Raw genomic sequence first — 22,706 nt, 5'->3', positions numbered from 1 at the left:
TTTGCTATTGTTTTATTCTTCTCAATTTTGTTTATTTCTTCTCTGATCTTTATTATGTCCCTCCTTCTGCTGACTTTAGGCCTCATTTGTTCTTCTTTTTCCAGTTTTAATAGTTGTGATGTTAGACTATTCATTTGGGATTGTTCTTCCTTCTTCAAGTGTGCCTGGATTGCTATATACTTTCCTCTTAAGACTGCTTTCGCTGCATCCCACAGAAGTTGGGGCTTAGTGTTGTTGTTGTCATTTGTTTCTATATATTCCTTGATCTCTATTTTGATTTGTTCATTGATCCATTGATTATTTAGTAGCATGTTGTTAAGCCTCCATGTGTTTGTGAGCCTTTTTGTTTTCTTTGTAGAATTTATTTCTACTTTCATACCTTTGTGGTCTGAAAAATTGGTTGGTAGAATTTCAATATTGTGGAATTTACTGAGGCTCTTTTTGTGAGCTAGTATGTGGTCTATTCTGGAGAATGTTCCATGTGCACTTGAGAAGAATGTATATCCTGTTGCTTTTGGATGTAAAGTTCTATAGATGTCTATTAGGTCCATCTGTTCTAGTGTGTTGTTCAGTGCCTGTGTGTCTTTACTTATTTTCTGCCCGGTGGATCTATCCTTTGGGGTGAGTGGTGTGTTGAAGTCTCCTACAATGAATGCATTGCAGTCTATTTCCCTCTTTAGTTCTGTTAGTATTTGCTTCACATATGCTGGTGCTCCTGTATTGGGTGCATATATATTTAGAATGGTTATATCCTCTTGTTGGACTAAGCCCTTTATCATTATGTAGTGGCCTTCTTTATCTCTTGTTACTTTCTTTGTTTTGAAGTCTATTTTGTCTGATATTAGTACTGCAACCCCTGCTTTCTTCTCACTGTTGTTTGCCTGAAATATGTTTTTCCATCCCTTGACTTTTAGTCTATGCTTATCTTTGGGTTTAAGGTGAGTTTCTTGTAAGCAGCATATAGATGGGTCTTGCTTTTTTATCCATTCTATTACTCTATGTCTTTTGATTGGTGCATTAAGTCCATTTACATTTAGGGTGACTATTGAAAGATATGTACTTATTGCCATTGCAGGCTTTAGATTCGTGGTTACCAAAGGTTCAAGGTTAGCTTCTTTAGTATCTTACTGCCTAACTTAGCTCGCTTATTGAGCTGTTATATACACTGTCTGGAGAGTCTTTTCTTCTCTCCCTTCTTATTCCTCCTCCTCCATTCTTCATATGTTGTGTGTTTTGTTCTGTGCTCTTTTTAGGGGTGCTCCCATCTAGAGCAGTCCCTGTAGGATGCCCTGTAGAGGTGGTTTGTGGGAAGCAAATTCCCTCAGCTTTTGCTTGTCTGGGAATTGTTTGATCCCACCATCATATTTAAATGATAGTCGTGCTGGATACAGTATCCTTGGTTCAAGGCCCTTCTGTTTCATTGCATTAAGTATATCATGCCATTCTCTTCTGGCCTGTAGGGTTTCTGTTGAGAAGTCTGATGTTAGCCTGATTGGTTTTCCTTTATAGGTGACCTTTTTCTCTCTAGCTGCCTTTAAAACTCTTTCCTTGTCCTTGATCCTTGCCATTTTAATTATTATGTGTCTTGGTGTTGTCCTCCTTGGATCCTTTCTGTTGGGGGTTCTGTATAATTCCATGGTCTGTTCGATTATTTCCTCCCCCAGTTTGGGGAAGTTTTCAGCAATTATTTCTTCAAAGACACTTTCTATCCCTTTTCCTCTTTCTTCCTCTTCTGGTATCCCTATAATACGAATGTTTTTCCTTTTGTATTGGTCACATATTTCTCTTAGTGTTGTTTCATTCCTGGAGATCCTTTTATCTCTCTCTATGTCAGCTTCTATACGTTCCTGTTCTCTGGCTTCTATTCCTTCAATGGCCTCTTGCATCTTATCCATTCTGCTTATAAATCCTTCCAGGGATTGTTTCACTTCTGTGATCTCTTTCCTGACATCTGTGATCTCCTTCCGGACTTCATCCCACTGCTCTTGCATTTTTCTCTGCATCTCATCCCATTGCTCTTGCATTTTTTTCTGCATCTCTGTCAGCATGTTCATGATTTTTATTTTGAATTCTTTTTCAGGAAGACTAGTTAGGTCTGTCTCCTTCTCAGGTGTTGTCTCTGTGATCTTTGTCTGCCTGTAGTTTTGCCTTTTCATGGTGATAGAGATAGTTTGCAGAGCTGGTACAAGTGACCGCTGGAAGAGCTTCCCTTCTTGTTGGTTTGTAGCCTTTTCCTGGGAGAATAGCGACCTCTAGTGGCTTGTGCTGGGCAGCTGTGCGCAGACAGGGCTTCTGCTTCCTGCCCAGTTGCTTTGGGGTTTATCTCCGCTGTTGCTGTGGGCTTGGCCTGGCTGGGGCTGTTCCTCCAAAATGGTGGAGCCCCGTTGGAGGGGGAGCAGCCAGGAGACTATTTATCTCCGTAAGGGGCCTCTGTGCTCCCTGCTGCCCAGGGGGTTAGAGTGCCCAGAGATCCCCAGATTCCCTGCTTCTGGTCTAAGTGACCTGTCCTGCCCCTTTAAGATTTCCAAAAAGCACTCTCCAAACCAAAACAACAGCAGCAACAATGAGAGAGGGAACAGAAACAAAGAGAAAAAAAAAAGGAAAAAAAAGGAAAAAACAAGCGATTTTTTTTTTTTTTTTTTTGTCCTCAGGTGCCGGTCCCAGGCACCCGCTCACTGGTCCTGCTGCCCTGTCTCCCTAGCACCAGGGTCCCTGTCCTTTCAAGGCTTCCAAAAAGCACCCATCCACCGGTCCCGCAGGGAAGGAACGCTCAATATTCTTTGTCCTCAGGCACTGGTCCCATGCACCCGCTCACCAGTCCCGCCGCCCTGCCTCCCTAGCACCGGGGTCCCTGTCCCTTCAAGGCTTCCAAAAAGCACTCGGCAAAAAGAGAGAAAAAAAAGGGGAAAAACGCGCGATTTCTTCCGTCCTCAGGTGCTGGTCTCAGGCACCCACCCACCGGTCCCACAGGGAAAAATGCGGGATATTCTTTGTCCTCAGGTGCCGGTCCCAGGCACCCGCTCACCAGTCCCGCCGCCCTGCCTCCCTAGCACCGGGGTCCCTGTCCCTTTTAGGCTTCCAAAAAGCACTCGCAGAAAAGAGAAAAAAAAAGGGGGAAAAATGCGCGATTTCCTCTGCCCTCAAGTGCCGGTCTCAGGCACCCGCCCACCGGTCCCGCAGGGAAAAACGAGGGATATTCTTTGTCCTCAGGCGCCGGTCCCAGCCACCCGCTCACCAGTCCCGCCACCGTGCCTCCCTAGTACTGGGGTCCCCGTCCCTTCAAGGCTTCCAAAAAGCGCTGGCCAAAAAGAGAAAGAAAAAAAAAAAAGGGGGAAAAACGCGCGACCTCCTCCGTCCTCAGGCACTGGTCTCAGGCACCCGCCCCCAGGTCTCGCAGGGAGAAACGCGGGATATTCTTTGTCCTCCGGCGCCGTTCCCAGGCACCTCCTCACCGGTCCCGCCACCCTGCCTCCCCAGCAACGGGGGCCCGTCCCTCTAAGGCTCCCAAAAAGCGCTCGCCAAAAAAAAAAAAAAAAAAAAAACCGCTCCGGTTTCTCTCCACCCGCCGGGAGCCGGGGGGAAGGGCGCTCGGGTCCCGCCGGGCTGGGGCTTGTATCTTACCCCCTTCACAAGGCGCTGGGTTCTTGCAGGTGTGGATGTGGTCTGGATGTTGTCCTGTGTCCTGTGGTCTCTATTTTAGGAAGATTTTTCTTTGTTATATTTTCATAGCTCTATGTGTTTTTGGGAGGAGATTTCCACTGCTCTACTCACGCCGCCATCTTGGCTCCGCCCCTCAGTTTAACTTTGAATAAACCATGTTTGAATTTAATATATTTTTGGAGCAAAAAAAGGATCTGAACCCATGATGAAATCTTGGCAGTATATTTGTATTTCTTTCTTTATCTACAGTATTGTCTTGACAAGCCCATCTGAAGTATCAGGCTCTTAAAAAGGAAATAAAGTTTGCAGTTTGGGGTTGCGTTTCCTACCACCCTGTGCTATAATCTGTGGAAGAGGAAATGGAATGGTATTTCATCAGAAACTGGTTTGGTTTAACTTTCTGTATTTCTATTTTTTCCCAGATATGATCTTTCTTCAGGGATCAGAGGTCATATTTAAAGTGGCTTTAAGTCTTTTGGGAAGCCATAAGCCCTTGATTCTGCAGCATGAAAACCTAGAAACCATAGTTGACTTTATAAAAAACACACTACCCAACCTGGGCTTGGTGCAAATGGAAAAGACCATCAATCAGGTATGATGCATTCCAAACCTTAGTCTTAAGCTATCCTGGATAGGAAGAAGCTTAACTTTTTTTTTGATCAGTACCTATTTCCTACCACTTTATATTCTGAGGAGCATCTTGTGTGATACCTGGCATGTAGGAGACACATTGCAAATATGTGTGCAGTGATTAAATGCATGTCTGAGTGTGCATAATGTCATGGTGCAGTGGCACATGGGAACATGGTGGCAGTGTTCATGTGTGACAGCTAGCACTGGTTATCAGTACTTATAATCGAGAGGCTTCACTCCCTAGTCATTTATTCTTCTGAAATACATTTATTCAATTTGGTCTTTTGTGAAATGAGCACTTCGATTATTCTGCTGAATGTATTATTTGGAATTTTCTAAAAATAACTCTGATTGCAGAGTTGTGATAGAGTATATATTCTATAAGTTGGTTCCATTATGTGGTTTTTAATAGAATTCAGTTCCACATTTGTGGTTTCAGCACTTCTGGTTTCTGTATACCGTAGAATCATTACTCTTCGTAGTGTTAGGGATGAAGGTTAATTGAGCCGGAAATTACAACTAGACCAGTTATTAAATGGTGTGGGTTAAGGGTGGGAGCAGATTTTGACTCTGCATAAGGAAGACTCTTCCAGTAATGACTGTTGACTATGAAAGTCTGAGCTGCTTAACATAGGGTGGCATCACCATTGGAAGTGTCCAAAGGCTGGATGGCTAAGAATATTCTGGTAGAGATTTCTGTACCTGGGCACTGCAGTTGCAGTCAGGCCTCACACAAGCCTAGAACTTAGCTGCTCTAAATATAGTGAAAATGTAGTGCAATTAGATAAAGTCAAATAGGAAACCAAGGCTTTTTTTTTTTCTTTTAAAACTTTATTCTGAGGGTCTCTGATATTCCAGGAGGAACCCGGAAATTCCAGTAGATTGCACCCAGATGCAGCATCTGTGATTTCATTTGCTGCACAGAAAAAGAAGCAACTCTAGCCTGGGAAAGGAAGAGGGTTCCATCCCGAGTGCTCCTTTGGGTCCTGCACGTATCACATGTCTACATGAAATAACAGCCCTCCCTCCCTGCTCTCCCATCTTTTGATGATTCATGGGCTCTGTATCCCTCTGTGTCTTACTTCTCTGGCACAGTCCTCTCATTGTGAAGAACTTTGGCTTGTGGAGACCCTACTTTGGCCAGGTCCTGTGTGACTCTCTACACACAGGATCTCATTTAATCATGACTGAATTCTGGAGAAAAGACGTGGTTTTAACCCATGAGAAACCTTGGGCTCAAAGTGGTAAATGCACCGGCCCCCAGTCACTGCTGCAAAGGGGATGGTAGGGTTTCAGACCCAGGTCCTCTCTCCTCAAAGTCCTTTAACAACAATTCAGCACCAACAAGTGCTTGTGGGTCTCATTTCGTTACAAGAGTTTTTCTGTTTTTTTACCTGTATTTTCTGAATTCTCTACCATTTTGATTCTTTAATGTCTGACATTTATGTACATTTATTCCCTTTTAGAGCTTTCATTACATATACTTACATTTTCTAAGTATAAAATATCTCTGGGGCAAACAGGAGAGCCTTGGTCTCTCAACCAGAACTAACCTCAGCGCCCAGGGAGCACCTTGACTTTGCCCCGGGCTCCTGGCTACAAGGCAGGCAGTGTCAGCTGACATTCCATTTACCTCCTGGGTATTGAACCCCCCACAACAAGAAAATTCCATTTTCCTCCTCTTTTCTGTAAAGGATACAGAGTGTCAGATGCTCTTAAATGTTGGAAGAACAGAAATGGACATAACATGGAGAGAGAACAGTTTTGTGTGTACGTACCTGATTTGTTTCAGGCAGCTGTTTTGAATTTGGTGTCCTTTATTCCACTGATTCCCTAACTACCCTGGGAGATGTATTATAATCCCCATTTTTATAGATGGGGAAATGGGGCATGGAGAGAGTGACATGCCCAGCACCCTGTATAAAGTAGCTGAGCCAAGAATGTCATGTGTCTCTAACACCAAAGCTCATCCTGTGCAGAAAATGAGCATGTAATCCAGTAATTACAAGCGTGGTGAAGAGCCACAGCGGTGCTTGTGCAAGGGCTTATGGGAGCCAGGCTGGTGGAAAGAGTGAGTGAGTGCTGAGAACTCAGGGAATTGAGTTTTGGGGGCTGGGGGCTGGGAGTGGTGGTGTAGAGAACACAAAATCTACATTTTGGGCCCAGGTTTTCATTCTGTCAGAAGCCTTGATGGAAAACAGTTATAATGCCGGGCATCTCTTTGCCTCCTTTCCCTCCCATGTTTTCCATCTGGAACTTGACACCTAAGTGCTCCCTATCAGATTTGCTACTCCCCCACACCCCCCTCTGCTCTCCCTCTACCCCAGAGGGTTCTCTAGTCCAAGGCCTACTGAGGGATGAGGCTTGAGGTACATTGCACTTTGCTCTGCAGCCTTAGACAACCCCCCAGGCTCAAATCTTGGAGGTCCCCAGGGGAGCAGTGATAGAAGCACTCATTGCACACAACTGAGTGTGGATGGGTGGAGTCTGGGTGGCCCCGTGTGACTGCTTTGGCCCCACTCCATAAATGCCCCCTTTATAGATAGCTTCAGCTTGAGCAGCAGGGACACAGCCTGCATCCAGGATGGGAGACAAGGTAGCTAAGGACAGGGCTCTGGGGTTTTGGCTCGATTTGAACAGGCTAGAAGCAGCCACAGAGGGACAGGCTGGCTGGAGTTGACAGAGTACAGCACAAAAAGACAAGGGTCTCTTGAGGCTGTGTGGTAGTTCGTCAGTGTGACTTAACTGTTGTCAGTTGACTATAAACCATAAAAATCCTAACCCAAGAAGGGGAGAAATCCTGGGAATAAACAGAATTCCAGAAAAGAAGAGGAGGTCAGGTTTGTGTTCTTGTTACACTGACTGCCTAAGCATCCTTAGTTCAGTGGAAGGAAGAAAAACAGAGTTGAAAGGTGTCTTTGGGGAGTAGGGCAAACAGCCTGTTTTCAGCATCCCTTGAGCTCTATCGAAAGTGTGGCCCTAGACCAGTGTTGCCATTGTATAACGTAGGAACTTATTAGAAATGCAGAATCCCAGACCCACTGAGTTAGAATCTGCATTTTAACAAGATCCCCAAGGGGATTCATACACACCCAAACATTTGAAACACTCTGCTATGGGCAACTTCATTAAAAACACACTAGACAGTTCCCTGTTCCAGGTGAGTTTGTAGGATGGAAACCAGAGTCTTAACAAGGTTCCTTTGTTCAGCAGACGTGCTCAGATCCCAGCGGCAAGCCCACCGCCTCTGCCTTGGGAGAGGCCCTCACGGCTTAGGCGGTTTACACTGTTTTTTAATAGGCCAATTGGTTGCTGTATCAGGAGGGTGGGGTACAGCGAGGGGAAATATTTTACCACTGGTATTGTTTAGAATTGCTCGCATGCAGTGATAATAAAAAGCAGACCAATTTTCAGTTGGATTTTTAATTGTTTTAAAATTCATTGCAGACACTGCGCCCCCTTACTGCCCGTACCTGGGCCGACTGCCCCACTGTCCAGCCTTGGTATGCCACTGGGACCAACAGATTGGAGGAAGGCACTGGGGGCTGGGAAGGTGGAAAGTATATGGCTAGTTTTGCACTTCATTGTGCAGAGTGTCCACAACTGCAGAGAAATGCCAGGTCTACAATAGCAAATGAGCCAGGAACATAAACAGACAATTCACTGAAGAGGGGATCCATCTAGGAAGCAATATCTGGAAAAATATTTAGCCTTATGCGTAATTTAAATCTAAATAACATGTAATGCTTTACCTACTAGATCAATAAAATGAAAATTTTAAATGCCAATACCTAGTGCTGACGTTGTATACTGTGTCTGGCACTTTTCTGTTGCTTATGGCATTGCACATTGATTATTCCCATTTGGGAAAGCAATTTGGCAGTATGTTTCACAAGTCAGTCAAATATTCATACCCTTTGACTCAGTAATCCGGTTCCTTGGAATGTATCCTTAGGAAACTATTCAAAATATGGGAAAAGCCATATGTACAAGAATGTTTAGGGTTGTCATTTATAACAACAAAAACTTACAGCTAGACACCCAACCCTTGATGAATGGATTAACATGATTACGATATATCAAATAGGTAGAATACCGTGAAGCTATTTATGTTTATGGTTATGAAGAATATATAGTAATGTGAAAAATCATCATTCAAGGACCAGGACTCTACTTTCAGCCACATAACTGCCATGGTTTAGGGTAAATTCTAGGGCATTAACTGCAAAATCAAGGGCTGTAAGTGTTTTGGCAGCCAGGAGATAATGATGCAATTAAGCACAGATGATTATGGCCAGGATGTTTCCTAGGGATTAATGGGGGCCTGCAAGAGTTTACAGCTTTGGCACAGCTGAGAGCCATTAACCGTAGCAGCTCATCTATCTGTGTAAAAGGCCAGAGGTTTTGTTCTTTGGTTTTCCAGGTTAAGAGTTTATTTAAAAATACATTTTCGTGGAAGAAAAAAGTTTAACTGTGTATGACATTTATTCTGTACCATATTTACAATTACACACTAATGCTGGGGCAATCTCGGTTTTAATATTGGTGGTTTCTACTCTGAGCAATTCAGAAGTTCCATGATTGCAGCATCCTTTGTAATTTTGCTGAAGCATGAGGTTGAATATGAGGGTTTCATGGCAAGTGCGTAGAAGCAGATCCCTTAGCTAAGCAAGCACAGACTCAACTTGCCAGACATGTGCTGGGAAGTCCCATGAGCTGTTCATAGAACCCCCACAGCGGTGCTGGGAGGTAGGTGTCATCACCCACAAGTTGGAGGTCGAGAGAGGTCAAGTAACTTGCTCAAGGTCATGCAGGGAATTGCCAGTGGAGCCCTGAATCGAGGGCTGACTCAAAGCCTGTGAGTCAGTCTCCTTGGTGCTGGGATAGAGGTGATAGTCCCCACCGACCTCTGGGTCACCCTGAGGGACAGCAGAGAGTCGGATCAGTAAACTGCCCACACGACACACCACAAATACAACATGTGTTAGTTTTTCACTGTAGAATGACTTTTGTGCTGACTTAGTATTATCCGTTGAATTAAATTGAAAATCAGGAAGCTGAAAAATTAATCTCAAGGAAGAGAAGGTTGCTGGGAATGGTGAGAAAGTCAGCATGACTTTTGAAAATTGATTTCAGGAAGGGAGGACTCTTCCCTGTTTGAATGCTAATAGGAGGCCATCAGCGGGAATGAGTTTTTCATTGATTTTAACTATGTTGGAGTCTCTTTCTTAAGGAAATGCCATGAAGAGTTCATTTCTGCTCTTATAAAGTTGACTTCATTCTCCCAAAGTGTGTTCTGGTCATGCTGGCTTCTGTTTTTTTTAATATGGTGACGGCATCCTCATGCACACTAGGGTCTCCCTCCTGTGCTGAGAGGCACAGCCTCCAGGGGTGGTCGTGCAGACATGGAGCACAAGGGAGAGGAGGAGGCCTTGGGCAGCAGCCGCCTGTGCCTCTGGAGCCCCCCTCCAGCACCGCTCCCGTGAAGCTTAGTCACCAGGAGAAAGTACAAACACGAACAGCTCACTCGTGCACTTAGGGGTTGTTTTTCACACGGGTGCTTTTTTTTTTTCTAATCAGTGTTACTATTATGGGAAGGAGGGCACCTCAGGCATTGTTTCATGTTCACTCATCTGTGTGGGTGACATTTGGGTTTTGGCTCATTTCTGCATATCTTGTGTGTAAAGGAGGGTTTTTTTTAGTAAACAGTTCCATTACTTAGCTGTTCTGGTAACTCTGAAAACCCATCTGAACTATAATTAAACTTTGACTTGGTGACTGGGCAAGTAGGGCTATGATTCTTTTGTTTTGCTTTCTCCCTTTGACCCCTAGTTGTTGTATCTTAACATAATGCAATTTTCTGAGAAAAAGGAAACAAGTCCTAAAATAAGAACTAAAAATAAATTTTATAAGCTTGTTTAAAAATAAGGTTTGGACTTCTGGAAAATGAGCATCAGAGGCCCACCTTAGGTTACCTGAGGATTATTTCTATATGTTTCTTATATCCTTTCTTACCAAATAAATCTTTAACTTCTCAGCGCAGTTTTCTTGTTTATCACTAATAGTAGCAGGCCTAGAGGGGGTACTTCATTGGTGTTCACTGACATGGTCTCGTGTGTGTGTGTGCTCGCATGTGCTCTCATTTTCAGTGCCCAATGACCTTTGTGTACCACAGGTGTTTGAGATGGACATCTCTAAACAGTTGCAAGCATATGAAGTTGAATACCATGTGCTTCAAGAAGAACTTATCGATTCTTCTCCTCTCAGTGACAACCAAAGAATGGATAAATTAGAGAAAACCAACAGCAGCTTACGCAAACAGAACCTGGACCTCCTCGAGCAGCTGCAGGTAGAGCATGCTTATAAAGCAGCTTCCCGTACCCTCAGGGTATGGTAGTTCATTAACTTCTGCAAGGCGCCAGCGGGCTGGGCTTTCCCACGACTGCAGGACCTCTCTCTCCCTGGTCTGTTTATAGTTGGGATCAAAGGTATCCCAGGAGAATTGGTCCTTTTTATCAAGGGGCACACAGATTATGCTTTCCTGAGGTCAGGCAGTCCTGGAGCTTTTTGAGAGGCTGTTTCTGTGCTTGTCCTTTTAGGAGTCAGGCCCAGAGATGAACTTGGGTTCAGGATGCTGTGGCGCTCTTAGCTCAACGTCGGCTATTGTACTTTTGAGTAATAACGAACGAATCAAAGGCTTGTGCTTCCCTCAGTGGAACCAGCTAGGTCCATGGGGGGATGCCAGGGGAGGAAAGTGACACAGGAATCTACCTGACAAACAAGAGCATGTGACTGTGATCAGTGAGTCCTTACTGCAAATAGAAGGGGTTGACTAGTGAAGGACCCAGCTCTCCCCTCTAGAAGCCTCCATTATAACAGGGATTAAAGTGATAAGGACATACGGCAAGAAGGCATGCACAGATGGCGCACCCAGAAGCGGAGATGGGGCAGGCACACGAGGGTGCGGCTCAGCACCTGGATCTTGCCCACGCTGTCACCCTGGGCACATTGCCACCCTGCTCTGTCCTGATGCCTTCATCTGTGGGACAGGGACAGAAAGAACCCCTAACTGCTTAGAATAGCTCCTTTACCAATTGAATGGAATGAAGTAACCACACAGTCTACTTTTTTAATGTCATGAATAGGTGGCAATGCTGTCACTGTTAAACAGTTGTTTTAGGGGTGTTTTAAAACTTTTTTTTTTGAGTTGCTGCAGAGGAAAAAAAGACATATTTTTCCTTGAAATATATATTTTATGGTGTTGCTGGGCTATCCTTAGAATTAGCTTTCTGTCCTGATTTGAGCCTCTGACTTTTCCCAATAACAAGCTGCCTCTTTGCAGACATAATGTTGTCAGTGATATGAGAAAGGCCAGCACTTGAGAACTTAATAAATCAGCCCTTGTCTAAAATGCTTGCCTCCCATGAGGGAATTATCCCAGAAGACCTTAGGAGATACCACTGTGGAGGAACAAAGAAAAGTGCCTTCCCTACCAGTCCAAACTACCAGTCACATTCTGAGGTGTAGCTTCCTTGTACCCCTTAGAGTGAGCTGTCCTAACTGGAAATACGCCAGTGTCCAGTCACACCAGCTGTCTGCTGTAGCCTGAAGGGAAGGCTCAAGGGGATAAAGAGCCTTATCTGGCCTGTAAAGGACTGCAGGATAGGTGGCAATTTAAAAGACTTCCAAACAAACAGTAGGCCCCTGAAATATGCCATGATGGAAACATTGCTAACAAAGCTCAGATTTGCCTTTGAAGCATTTGGCTCAGTAAGATAGGCTGTACTCAAAAGTTCATTTTATTGGGTTAATGTCTGTGTGGGGATTTTTTGGTGAAGGGTGGAAGTGATTGTTGCTTTGGTGATACTCTACCCCTTCCATGAAGAGAGGGCATTGCTTAAAGTTGCTCAGTATTTAAATCCCTCAAGGAAAGGTATCAAGCCGTCACTGGTAATAACAGACATTCTTGGAATGGTCTTTTGTGACTGCGTGGCTGTGCACTTCAGGAAGTATCATTCAAGACAGCAGCTTATGCCAGTCTGCCAGTATTTGGAGTCCTTGCAGTACCGGGTGCCTGGGGCTACCAGGATTCATAAGATACTGCTTCCCATGAAGAGTTGGGGTGGGGATTGTGGCATGTCAGTTTGTGGGCACGTGAGTACAGTTTTCCCTTTACCCTCTGTGAGTCACCTGGATGCACTGCCCTTCAGCCAGAGTATATACGTCTGTGAGACTCATTCCTCTTTTCCTCTCCTTTCTTTTTTGTCTTTTCAGAGTCCAAAGATAAGTGTTTAATACAATACTTAATTTTCAAGCATAAATCTTTGGTTTTTTGCCATAGTATTAAAATTGACCTATTTTCTAGCTTTGTTCTGTTCACATAATTATTAGACATACCAAAATCCCATTTCTTTTCCTTTTTTTTTTCCTTGTTAAACACCTGAGAATGTAGTCCAGCAACTAGAGGCCATGCTATTTAACCTATTTTGTCCAGCAGCATACGTAAGACTTGCATAGAAATGCTAAATGGTGCCAAATAATAATGGGTATACAGTTTTCATTATAACGAACTACAAGTCATTGAGCACCTGTGAGCCAGGTGCTTGTTGAGATCTCAACCAAGGTGCAGGATGAGTAATGGTTTCCTCCATGAAAGAGCTTCAGTCTCCTTGAGGAGACCTGACATTCACACAGAGCAGTAAGTGACCACACGTCATTTATGTAGCTCCCGTCTAACCTGTGGTGCACCTGGGAATGCTGTGGGACTTCAGAATGAGCCACCCTTCGTGGGATGAGGTGGGATCCTTCCCAGGCCTTGACTGTGGGTAGGCTTGTGAGGACCCACGTGAACTGCTTGGAGACACACACCAAGCATGACCACCCCCTGCCCGGTAAGCTGACAAACTTAGGATCTTGGTCCTTTTCTCCTTCTATTTTGAGTATTCCCATAGCACAGCAGAGCTAGACTTTGAGTCATGAGTTGTCTGGCACAAGTGTTATCTTGTTCAACAAACTGCTTCCCTTATTTTGAAAGTGAGAAAAAATATGTATCATTTTATCCTCCCTTAAAATAAATGGGGATGTGTAGAGGGCTTGACTGGATTAGTGAGAGAGAGCAGTACCCTTACTGACCCAGTGACCTGAGCACTACAGAACACAGCTGTGGGCTGAGGAATAAGCCTGAAAGACCTTGGGGACAGCAGCAGGAAGGTCAGGGTTTCTCTGGATTTTTCAGGAAACCCCTCAGTCTCACTAAAGCCAACTAATTTGCCTGGGAAGCCAGCCCAGGGGTTAGAGAGAGAAGGACGGGTTACAGAGAGAAGCAGCATGAAGTTCTACCTTGCTGACATTAATGTGTGCTCAGGGCTGAGGATGGAGACAGGGTGGGAGTGAGGACACTGCTTATCTCTGTGGTGGTGGTGGCCCGGCACTCAGACCATGCGGCAGCCTCTTGGCCATTGTGAGCACTGCACATGTGTTCTGGGGGAAATGCCCGTGTTCCTTGACATAGTGATGTCTTGTTACTGTAAGGAAAAGAAAAAGAATTTCAGATTAGAAAATTGTTATTACTTGGCCTTCCCATGGAAACCAGTGTGACTGTCAGTCTGAAACCAATTTGTACATGCTTAAGTATATGTATTAGTCAAAATAGGCCAGATTGTGCTGCAATAATAAAGCTCCAAACCTCAGTGGCTTAGTACAACAGAAGTCTTTTTGTCCCTGAAGCACCACCTTTTGTTCATGAAGCCTTCTTGGCCATATCAGAGCTCTCACTCTGTGAAGTCACCATCTCAAAATGTTGCTTCCAAAGTAGCCACAGTAGGAGAAGAAAAAGCTGGAAGGTGTCAGAGTGCCCAGCCTCCCTGCAAGGAATGTGGGAGATGTAGTCTTCCTGTGTGGGCAGAAGGACTGATTATAAACCATAGACTTGTCTCTGTCAAAATATGGCTCCAGAGTGCCCCTGTGTTTTCACTGGGCAGTGACACTCTCATTTCTTCTTCTATTCTCCAGGTGGCAAACAGTAGGATCCAAAGCCTGGAAGCCACAGTCGAGAAACTCCTGACCAGGGAAAGTAAGCTGAAGCAGGCTACCCTTGCCTTAGAGCTAGAGAGGTCAGCCCTGCTGCAGATGGTGGAGGAGCTCCAGAGACCGCCTGCCGGGCGGAGGGCCCCGAGCCTGAGCCCACAAGCAGCTGACAGCACAGGAGACAGCCCCACACCAGAGAAGGGCTCCGGAGGAGGCGGTGCAACACCATCCTAACACAGTCCAGGCCTTAACAGAGAGAGAAGATGCTGGAGGTGGAGAATAAACTGTGAGGCTTGCTTCTCAGGGAGGAGACTGGCTTGCCAGCATGCAGATTCTTCTGAAAGAAAACTTGCAATTCAGGGGGGCAAATGTCCTGGTGTTTTTATTGTTATTTAGGTTCTAGTTTGTCCCTTCTCTGGCCCCGATTACTGTACTTGGTAGATTTAGTGGCATGGACACAAATAAATGCACCTTTATGTTTCCTTGTTTGGTATTGCTGTGTTTGTAAAGAGCATGCATAACATGGAGTTTCAGAAGCTGGAAGGGCTCCAGACGATCCCTCTGGCAAAGATGTGCATCATTCTTTCAGAGAGGGTCCGCGTGACTACATGTTAGGGTGGCAGTTGGCCCTTTTCCATTATTGTTATGGGAGCCCCGGGTGACCATTAGGAAAGATCGAAAGTGATTTATTTAAATTTGACATCTTGAATTTGATTACTACCCTCGGTATTTAATGAAATGTGTCTTTCAAAAGTATTTTTTCATTTTTTTGCTTAACCTTTAAGTATCAAAATCATTGTAGTTACCGTAAATGTTTTATGGGAAAATCACCATTTTTTTAAACTCTACCAAGTATTACCAGTGTGTGACCTGCGGTTGTAGTCTGAGATATTTATTTCTTTGTAGAGTTTTATGTCCCTATTACAGAGTCATGTATTTATTTTTGTTGTATGATGTAATGTAGCTATGTGTCCTTTTGAGTTTCTGCTCCTTGGGAATCTGATTCCTTGCTGAAGTCTCTTGCACACCAGGATTTTCAGGGGTGCCAGAGATTCTGAGACTTTCAAAAAAGAAGCTTGAAATTGCAATCAAATGTATGGCTCCTGAGAGCAGTTTTCAGAGGCATCGGATGTACATTTTTGAATATAACTGACAACACAGTGACTGTCCCTCAGTATGATGAAGACCCTGTGCCTTCAACAAGCAAACAGCCACTCATGGTTGCCCTGGTGTCATCCAGCCACTGTGTGAGGCCTCTGCTGTGTGCGCTCTCAGAGCAGGTTCTTAGCTTAGAGAGGAACTCAGTGGACCCACGTCACTTCCGGACAGCATCACTTCTGTCTCGTAACCACTTTACCATTGTGACCTCTTATCTTCCCCAGGAGTTTCTGTTGACTCTCTCAGTGGTGGGCATCTCTGTTAAGTCTGAGGTGAAAGGAAGGGATTTTTATATTTGGAGACATCATAGATGTTTCCAGATATTTCAAAGGGAGACAAACATGCCACCCCCAGTGCCTAAACAGTTGGTTGACCTTTGGTCCGGACCCCTTCCTGTTCCGCACATTAGAGGATAGCAGTTCCCTTCACAAACTAAGACGACAAGCCTGGTCACCTTTACTCCAAGATAAAACTTAGAGGAGTTAACATTTGAGGGCTTCTTTCCACATATTTTATGGTTTGAATGTTTAATAATGTTGGATTTTAGGCACCTTATTACCATTACCCAAAAACATTGACTCTGCATTAAATAAGGAACAAAGCAATAAAACACAGATATTCATGCCCACACTTTTATGGTGTTCATTTCTGTTTCAAAACAGGATTTTTGCTTTTCAGCCTCGAAGTGAAGGAATGCCTCATGACTATCTATGGATCAAAGTGTGAATATGAGTGAGGTCATTTAAAGTATGGCAGCATCTTAAAGTTTCCAGTGTTGCTACCTGAGGGCTTGTTTGGTTGTAACACCTCTGCATGGAGTGTGACTAGAAGCACTAACAAGGCGGCTATGTCAGTTATATGTGTTGTTAGAGCACTGGGCAGAGGGGACTGCTGACACCAACCTGTGCATACGGGTGGGACAGTCTCAGCCTGTGACTTAGCCAGGAAAAGGAAATTCACAAAGCCAGTTCACATCACTGCATATGGATTCACAGAGGCAAATTTTTAAACCAAGAAAGTTTCATTTTATATTTTCCCCCAACACACAACTATATGCACACACAGGTATGTGTACCTGAAGGTTGTCTTTTGATACCATTCCTGCCTTTTAGACTTAAGACATTATGAGCCCTCAGGAAGTACAGTATTACATAGGACACATATCAAAATATTTTATATGGACAACACTCAGTTTGGGGTCCTCTAAGGAGTTACACAGAACAACAGTGCCTGGGATTTGTGTGTGTGGTTGGTGAATCAGAGAAGAAGAGTTGCTCTGAGTGCTATGGGACACAGAAATTGTTATAGGAGTTAGACCAACACAACTCTGGGGAGTTGGAGAAGTGAAGGTACAGGAGGAGGTGTGTCAATCCTGGCAAGTCACCATTTAGTCTGCCTGAGAAGCAAAACTTTCAGGTGCTGAAGTGGACCTGGGTGGGTGGCGTGTGGGGAGCTGTTGTGAAGCCTTGCTACCATATAGTGACCGCCACCACTGTGCTTCTACAGCCAGGTGTCTAGTGGTGGAACTGAGGCCATCCTTGCTTAACACTCAAGGTCAATTGGGCAGAAGAGCTGGAGGTGGAGCAGAGGAGAAATAACAGTAAGCTGGCTGGCACCAGCCAGACACCTCTGTGTCTGTCCATTGCCACATCTGACTGTGATGATGACCTTGGGAGAAAAATGGCCCTCCACTTTTGCCTTCCAAATGTCACACAAACATGTCTTTGAGGTAAGTTTAACTTAGAACTATCAGGGAAGGGGACTTTGGGAGAGGTAGTTTTGCTTAACCAAGTTGATATAGTATGAACCACCACAGTTAATTTTGGAACCTGCCTAATTCAAATGATAACATGAATGTATGGGTTATTTCATGGAGGTCTTACATCTAAGAATATATGATGAGTGATCCATAGATTGATTTTGGTTTCGGGAGTCACAAAGGTGCAATATTAAAGACTAAAGTCAGCAGACCACTGCTGGCACTCAGGACTCCCCTCCTGCTCCACCCCCAACCCTTCATTTGCTCTTCTCTGCCAAGGGTTACCAAAGTAAGATCCAGAAACTTTCTATGTGGTAAAATAATTTATAGGCCACATCTTAAATTGGAGCTGCTTGAAGGGTTTGAAATGGCTCAAAATATTATTGGACTGGGAAAACCAGAGGGAACCTGATACTTCATACTTGAAAACCACCTCCTACCTCATTTTTGTTGTTGTTGTTTTTTTGTTTGGTTTTTTTTTTTTGAGAGGGCATCTCTCATATTTATTGATCAAATGGTTGTTAACAACAATAAAATTCTGTATAGGGGACTCAATGCACAATCATTAATCCACCCCAAGCCTAATTCTCGTCAGTCTCCAATCTTCTGAAGCATAACGAACAGTTCTTACATGGTGAACAAGTTCTTACATAGTGAATAAGTTCTTACATGGTGAACAGTGCAAGGGCAGTCATATCACAGAAACTTCGATTTTGATCATGCATCTTGAACTATAAACAATCAGGTCAAATAAGATTATTTGCTTGATTTTTATACTTGATTTATATGTTAATCCCACATTTCTCCCTTATTATTATTATTATTATTATTATTATTATTATTTTAAATAAAATGCTGAAGTGGTAGATGCAAGATAAAGGTAGAAAACATAATTTAGTGCTGTAAGAGGACAAATATAGATGATCACGTGTGTGCCTATAGACTAAGTATTAATCCAAGCTAGACAAGGGCAACAAAACATCCACAGATGCAGAAGATTTCTCTCAAAACAGGGTGAGGTTCTAAGCCTCCCCTCTGTTGATCCCCAGTTTCTCACCTGATGGCCCCCCTGCGACTGTGCCTGTCTTAGGTTGTTCCTCCCTTGAGGAATCTTACCCATCTCTGGCTAACCAGGCATCTTCCGGGGCCATACAGGGAAATGTAAAGTTGGTAAGTGAGAGAGAAGCAATATTGTTTGAAAAGGTTAGCTTTTTACTTCTTTGCAGATTTATGCCCTGTGGCTTCTATGCCCAGCATTTGTCTTGAGGTATCTTTACCACTTGAAAGAATTATGATGCTCAGTAATTTCGATATGAGGCACGAATTCTACTAAAGGGTTGTAATAAGGAAGGAAGAAGAAGAGCTATAGAAGTAGCAGACGGAAGAAAACATGGGAAGATTCATTATTTCTGTGACATATCTTTTTATAGAGTAACATAAGCATGTATAGGTTTTAAACTACCTCCTACCTCATTTTATGGAGGAAAAAACTAAGGTGAAGAGAGGTTAAAAATCACCTCACAATTGGCTACAGGATCAGACTAGATTCTCCTGGTGGCCTAGTAGTTGACACCACCCAGCTTTAATACCAGTGACCTTTGGGAATCATTTCTGAAGACATCAAGATTCAAAGCGAGGAGAGGTCTGCTTGATTGCTTGATTTTCACAAGGGTGGTCTGTATAGGAAGGAGCCCAAATCAGGTTCTCTCCTGAGATGTGGGGATTCCTGGGCCCCAGAATGTTGCCTGCAACAGGTTGGTTGAATTGGTTGGCTACAGTGTTTCCTCTTGACAGTCATTCATTTTTCACCTTTAGGCTTCTGAAAACCCTTGTATTGTAATGTTTCTTTCAAATACTCACACAGAAATTGCCTTTGGTTTTATGAAAGTAAAACTTTCCATTATGTAAAGTTTTGTGCTACCATCTTTGGAAATAATTAGACTGATTAGGGAAATGTAAGAGTTACAGAGTAGCTACAACAGTCATTATTTGCACAATTTGAAATTGATAACAGAAGATGAAAAAGAATGTTCTCAATATCTGGGCTTCATTAATACCTGGCTTTATATCTCTTGAATAATCAGCCAACTAGGTTATGAATACTTACTGGCAAATCATTTGAATTTATACCACTGAATGTGTATTTATTTAAAAGATTTTGTACATGACTAACTTTCATTCCGAAACAATTTTAAATGAGGCAAAACAAAATAAAAATATTAAAGATTAAAATGTGGATATCCAGTGTTGTTAAGGAGAACAATGAACCCCTATTTTAAATATTGTTGTAAGATTGTGATATCATAATTCAGATGTCAGTTTTCAAGTTCAGTCTAGTTTGATGGTTGGTTTTAATGCATTCATGGTTGAAAAAAAGGTGGCTTCCAGACTCCAAATGGAGAAAAGGAATTGCCGATCACATTAAGCCATGGTGTTCATCAATTCATTTTTATTCATTGGTTCTGCAAAGGTTTTTATTGAAATCTGGCTAGTATATTCCCTAATGGCAGACTAATGCAAACTAATCAAAATGGGTTCAAGATTTATGTTTTTAACCAAGGACTTTAAAGCACACACACTCTTCCTTTGGAAAGATTTGGCCAAGTTACAAAAGCATTTCCAAGACTGATACCTGGCCAACAGATGACCTAAGCAATGGCAACACTTCCAAACCTCCTTTTCTGAAAAGCCCTTTCTCAGCCGCCTATTTTTTGGCTCCGCGCCCCACCGCCCCCTGCTCTCAGTAAAGGGGCAGGGCCGAAGTAGGACCTAGTGTGCAGGCATGGGCCTTCCGTGCCTTGCGGGTGCCTGCTCACCTGCCCGTGTGCCTCTGTAGTCACATCGTCTTGCCTGCAGTTCCTTAGAATCCTGGAGGTCGTGGGCTGCACAGAGCAGAGCAGAGCTGAACAGTGTGTGTGTCACGAACAGCGCCCTTGAATTGCTGTACCTATTACTGCAGTGCCCTTTCCTAAGAGCCCCTGGAGACCGCCTGGACAGCCTGCAGGGGGAGGGGAAACTCCTGTGTCACATTCCTCTGCTTTTACGCATTCTTCTGGCTATGTCTGCCCACTGTTGTTATTGTCCCATTCCATATTTTGATCTATGTTGACCAATTTTGGGTGTCTACTGCTCTTCTGGACATTTCTTCTTTCTAAACCTCAGTGTTTCTCACTTTCTCCAACAGTAGGAGAAGCTGATTCTGGTTACTGTTAAACCCTGGCTTTGATTCTCAACACCCTGCAGGACCATCTTGGAGAAACTGCAGGTGATGAAGTAGCACGTTAGGGAAACAGAGGCAGGTTTGCTTGGTAGGTTGGGGGTGTCTATTTAATGTTCTTCCCACCTCAGTTCTTCCCATACTTTTTACCAAGGATGGCATGATCCATTTTTCTTCCTTTGAGGTACATGTCTATCAACTTTACTCCTAAATTTCAAATGCTCATGCCATCTAAATGGCTTGGTTATTAGAAAGGATAAAATGAGCTTTTACACTTAGGATGCCCCCTTTTTCTCCCCATAGTCTTCTGTGATTATGCCTAACATCACTATAGGCCCACTGTCTTCCGTGGTGTAGAATTGGAACCATGTGCCTTTCAGGCCTCAACTCTGCAGTCACCGATGTCTCACCTGCTCGCCTGTTTTTGCTCTTTCCAGAAAGTGGTTATGGGGCCCCTACTATTAACCACGCCCGGATCTTGGTCCTGGGACTACAAGGTAAGAGTCTGCCATTATTGAGCTTTTGTCTAGCAGAGGAGATAGGTAATTGAAATAAAACAAAAATCAATCATGGGGTAGAGGCTGCCTGCGCAGATTAGTCAGAGAAGGCTAAGCTGAGGAGCTGGTACTCAAGGTGAGATCCAAAGTATTAGAAAAGGAACCAGCTGAGGAGGAGCTGGGTGAGAGTGTTCTAGGCAGCTTAATGTTAGAAGATGAAAGAGGACTTTGCAAATGATGCAAAATTCTCTCCTAACCCTGAATCTTTGCCAAGAGATCTCCTTTCGAAAGCCCCAACACACTAATACCACGTCTTTTTCAGGTGGCAAGAAAATACCAGTATTTTTGAAGATATAGTTCTCATTACTGTATGAATCACATAAATATAAGTGTTAAATTACTGGCCTCATCCACTAATTGTTTCAAAGACACAGGGGAACCTGATATTCATGACTTTGAATCAAGCTACGAGGACATGGGTTGGTGGAATGGGCACCAAACAGGGAGTGGCTTTCCCGTTGCACTTTATGCCTGCCTCACCGGGTCTGACTGGCAGCCTGTGCACACGGCCGTATCAGCTTCATGCTGTGGTGGTCAGCAAGGGGAAACTAGGCATCAGGAAGACATTCCTTAAAGTTAGGTGTGATTTCATGGCATGAGAGTCCAAAAAGGAAGGCGAGTCAAAAGACTGTGAAACTCTCGGGAAGTAAATCCTGTTTGCACACATTACATTCCAGGGAACTGAGAAAATGAGAAACAAAGAATCGATCAGTTGTTGTTAATATTCTTTTGGGATGAGCTGACATTGGTGGAAGAGGTACTATAGATGGGAATAGAGAAATCTTTGAAGAATTATAAAGAATTATAAGCTAGCTCAAATTCCCAGCTTTTTTTAATAAGGGAGGAAGCAGATGGTATGAATTATGTTCGGTGAGCCCTGTGACTCTCCTGTCTGCATGGATCATGAGGGCGTTGTTACAGACTTTCCTTTAATCCTTAGTGTCTTCTTGAAGTCGCCCCAGGGCTTCTCAGGTGCTTCTCCTGATTAGTCGTTGTGTTTAATCCAGTGTCAACTGTGCAACTGAATGTGTGATCCTATTTTGACTTGACATTTCCAGAACACTCAAAGCCAAATTGGTGACCCTTCAGTTAGCAAATGTGAAAGCCTTTTGTTCTGACTCATGACTCATTTTGACCCTCTCTTGTCTTATTTTATTCCAGTTATTTCATGCTTATATTTTTAACATCCTTGTAAGTCACCATAAAACATTTGAGGAACAAGATGGAGCCTGGCAAATTCAAATAGAAGCAACATCTAGTAGTTAAACGCATGGGCCCTGGAGGCAGCTGGAATCCAATGCTGATTCCCTGTCTGTAAAATAGAAATAATAATAGCTATTTCATAGGATTGTTCAAATATTTATGAAGAACACTGAGCACTGTGGCTAAGACAAAGTTACCAAGCAATAAATATTATCTATCACTACATTATGATTATATAAACTAAATGCATCCAATTCTGTGAGTTTGAAATCAACCCATGCAAAATTCCTCAGTAGATTGTAAACATATTTAAAAGGTGATCTTTAAAATTAGTATGTTTCCCTAAAACCATGTCATGCCAGGCCTGTGTAATTTTATGTCCAGTGCCTTGAGGTAGCCCAGGCTGATAAACACAAGCTCTGCAAGGTGGGGGCCTCAGCATTGTTTTTTGTTTTGTTTTTTTAAACTCCCCTGTGATTTTAAAATTTAACCA

At 43.5% G+C, this 22,706-nt stretch overlaps 1 protein-coding gene and 1 long non-coding RNA gene across 17 annotated transcripts in view; one reads left to right on the top strand and one right to left on the bottom strand.

Moving 5' to 3' along the window:
- Positions 1–14,801, top strand: part of TBC1D1 (TBC1 domain family member 1) — a 213,526-nt gene extending 198,725 nt beyond the window's left edge. For all 12 annotated transcript variants that reach the window (XM_037002624.2, XM_037002631.2, XM_037002625.2 and 9 more), the window contains 3 exons: positions 4,083–4,252; positions 10,469–10,642; positions 14,305–14,801. In XM_037002624.2, the coding sequence (XP_036858519.2) occupies positions 4,083–4,252; positions 10,469–10,642; positions 14,305–14,553 (593 nt within the window). In that variant the 3' untranslated portion in view covers positions 14,554–14,801. The remainder of the gene's footprint in view (positions 1–4,082; positions 4,253–10,468; positions 10,643–14,304) is intronic.
- The window catches only part of LOC108392549 (uncharacterized), a 52,398-nt gene that overhangs the window by 8,508 nt on the left and 21,184 nt on the right, over positions 1–22,706 (bottom strand). For 2 of the 5 annotated variants that reach the window (XR_001852039.3, XR_001852038.3), the window contains one exon: positions 13,191–13,817. This is a non-coding gene — a long non-coding RNA (uncharacterized lncRNA). Of the gene's footprint in view, positions 1–4,265; positions 9,213–13,190; positions 13,818–14,929; positions 22,323–22,706 lie in introns of those variants that run through there. The other 3 variants (XR_005057069.2, XR_005057070.2, XR_005057067.2) reach the window with 3 other exon arrangements.

The sequence above is a fragment of the Manis javanica genome, chromosome 5 (assembly GCF_040802235.1).
Source record: "Manis javanica isolate MJ-LG chromosome 5, MJ_LKY, whole genome shotgun sequence".
Lineage (NCBI taxonomy): Eukaryota > Metazoa > Chordata > Mammalia > Pholidota > Manidae > Manis > Manis javanica.
This window is presented reverse-complemented; position numbering and strand designations above follow the sequence as displayed.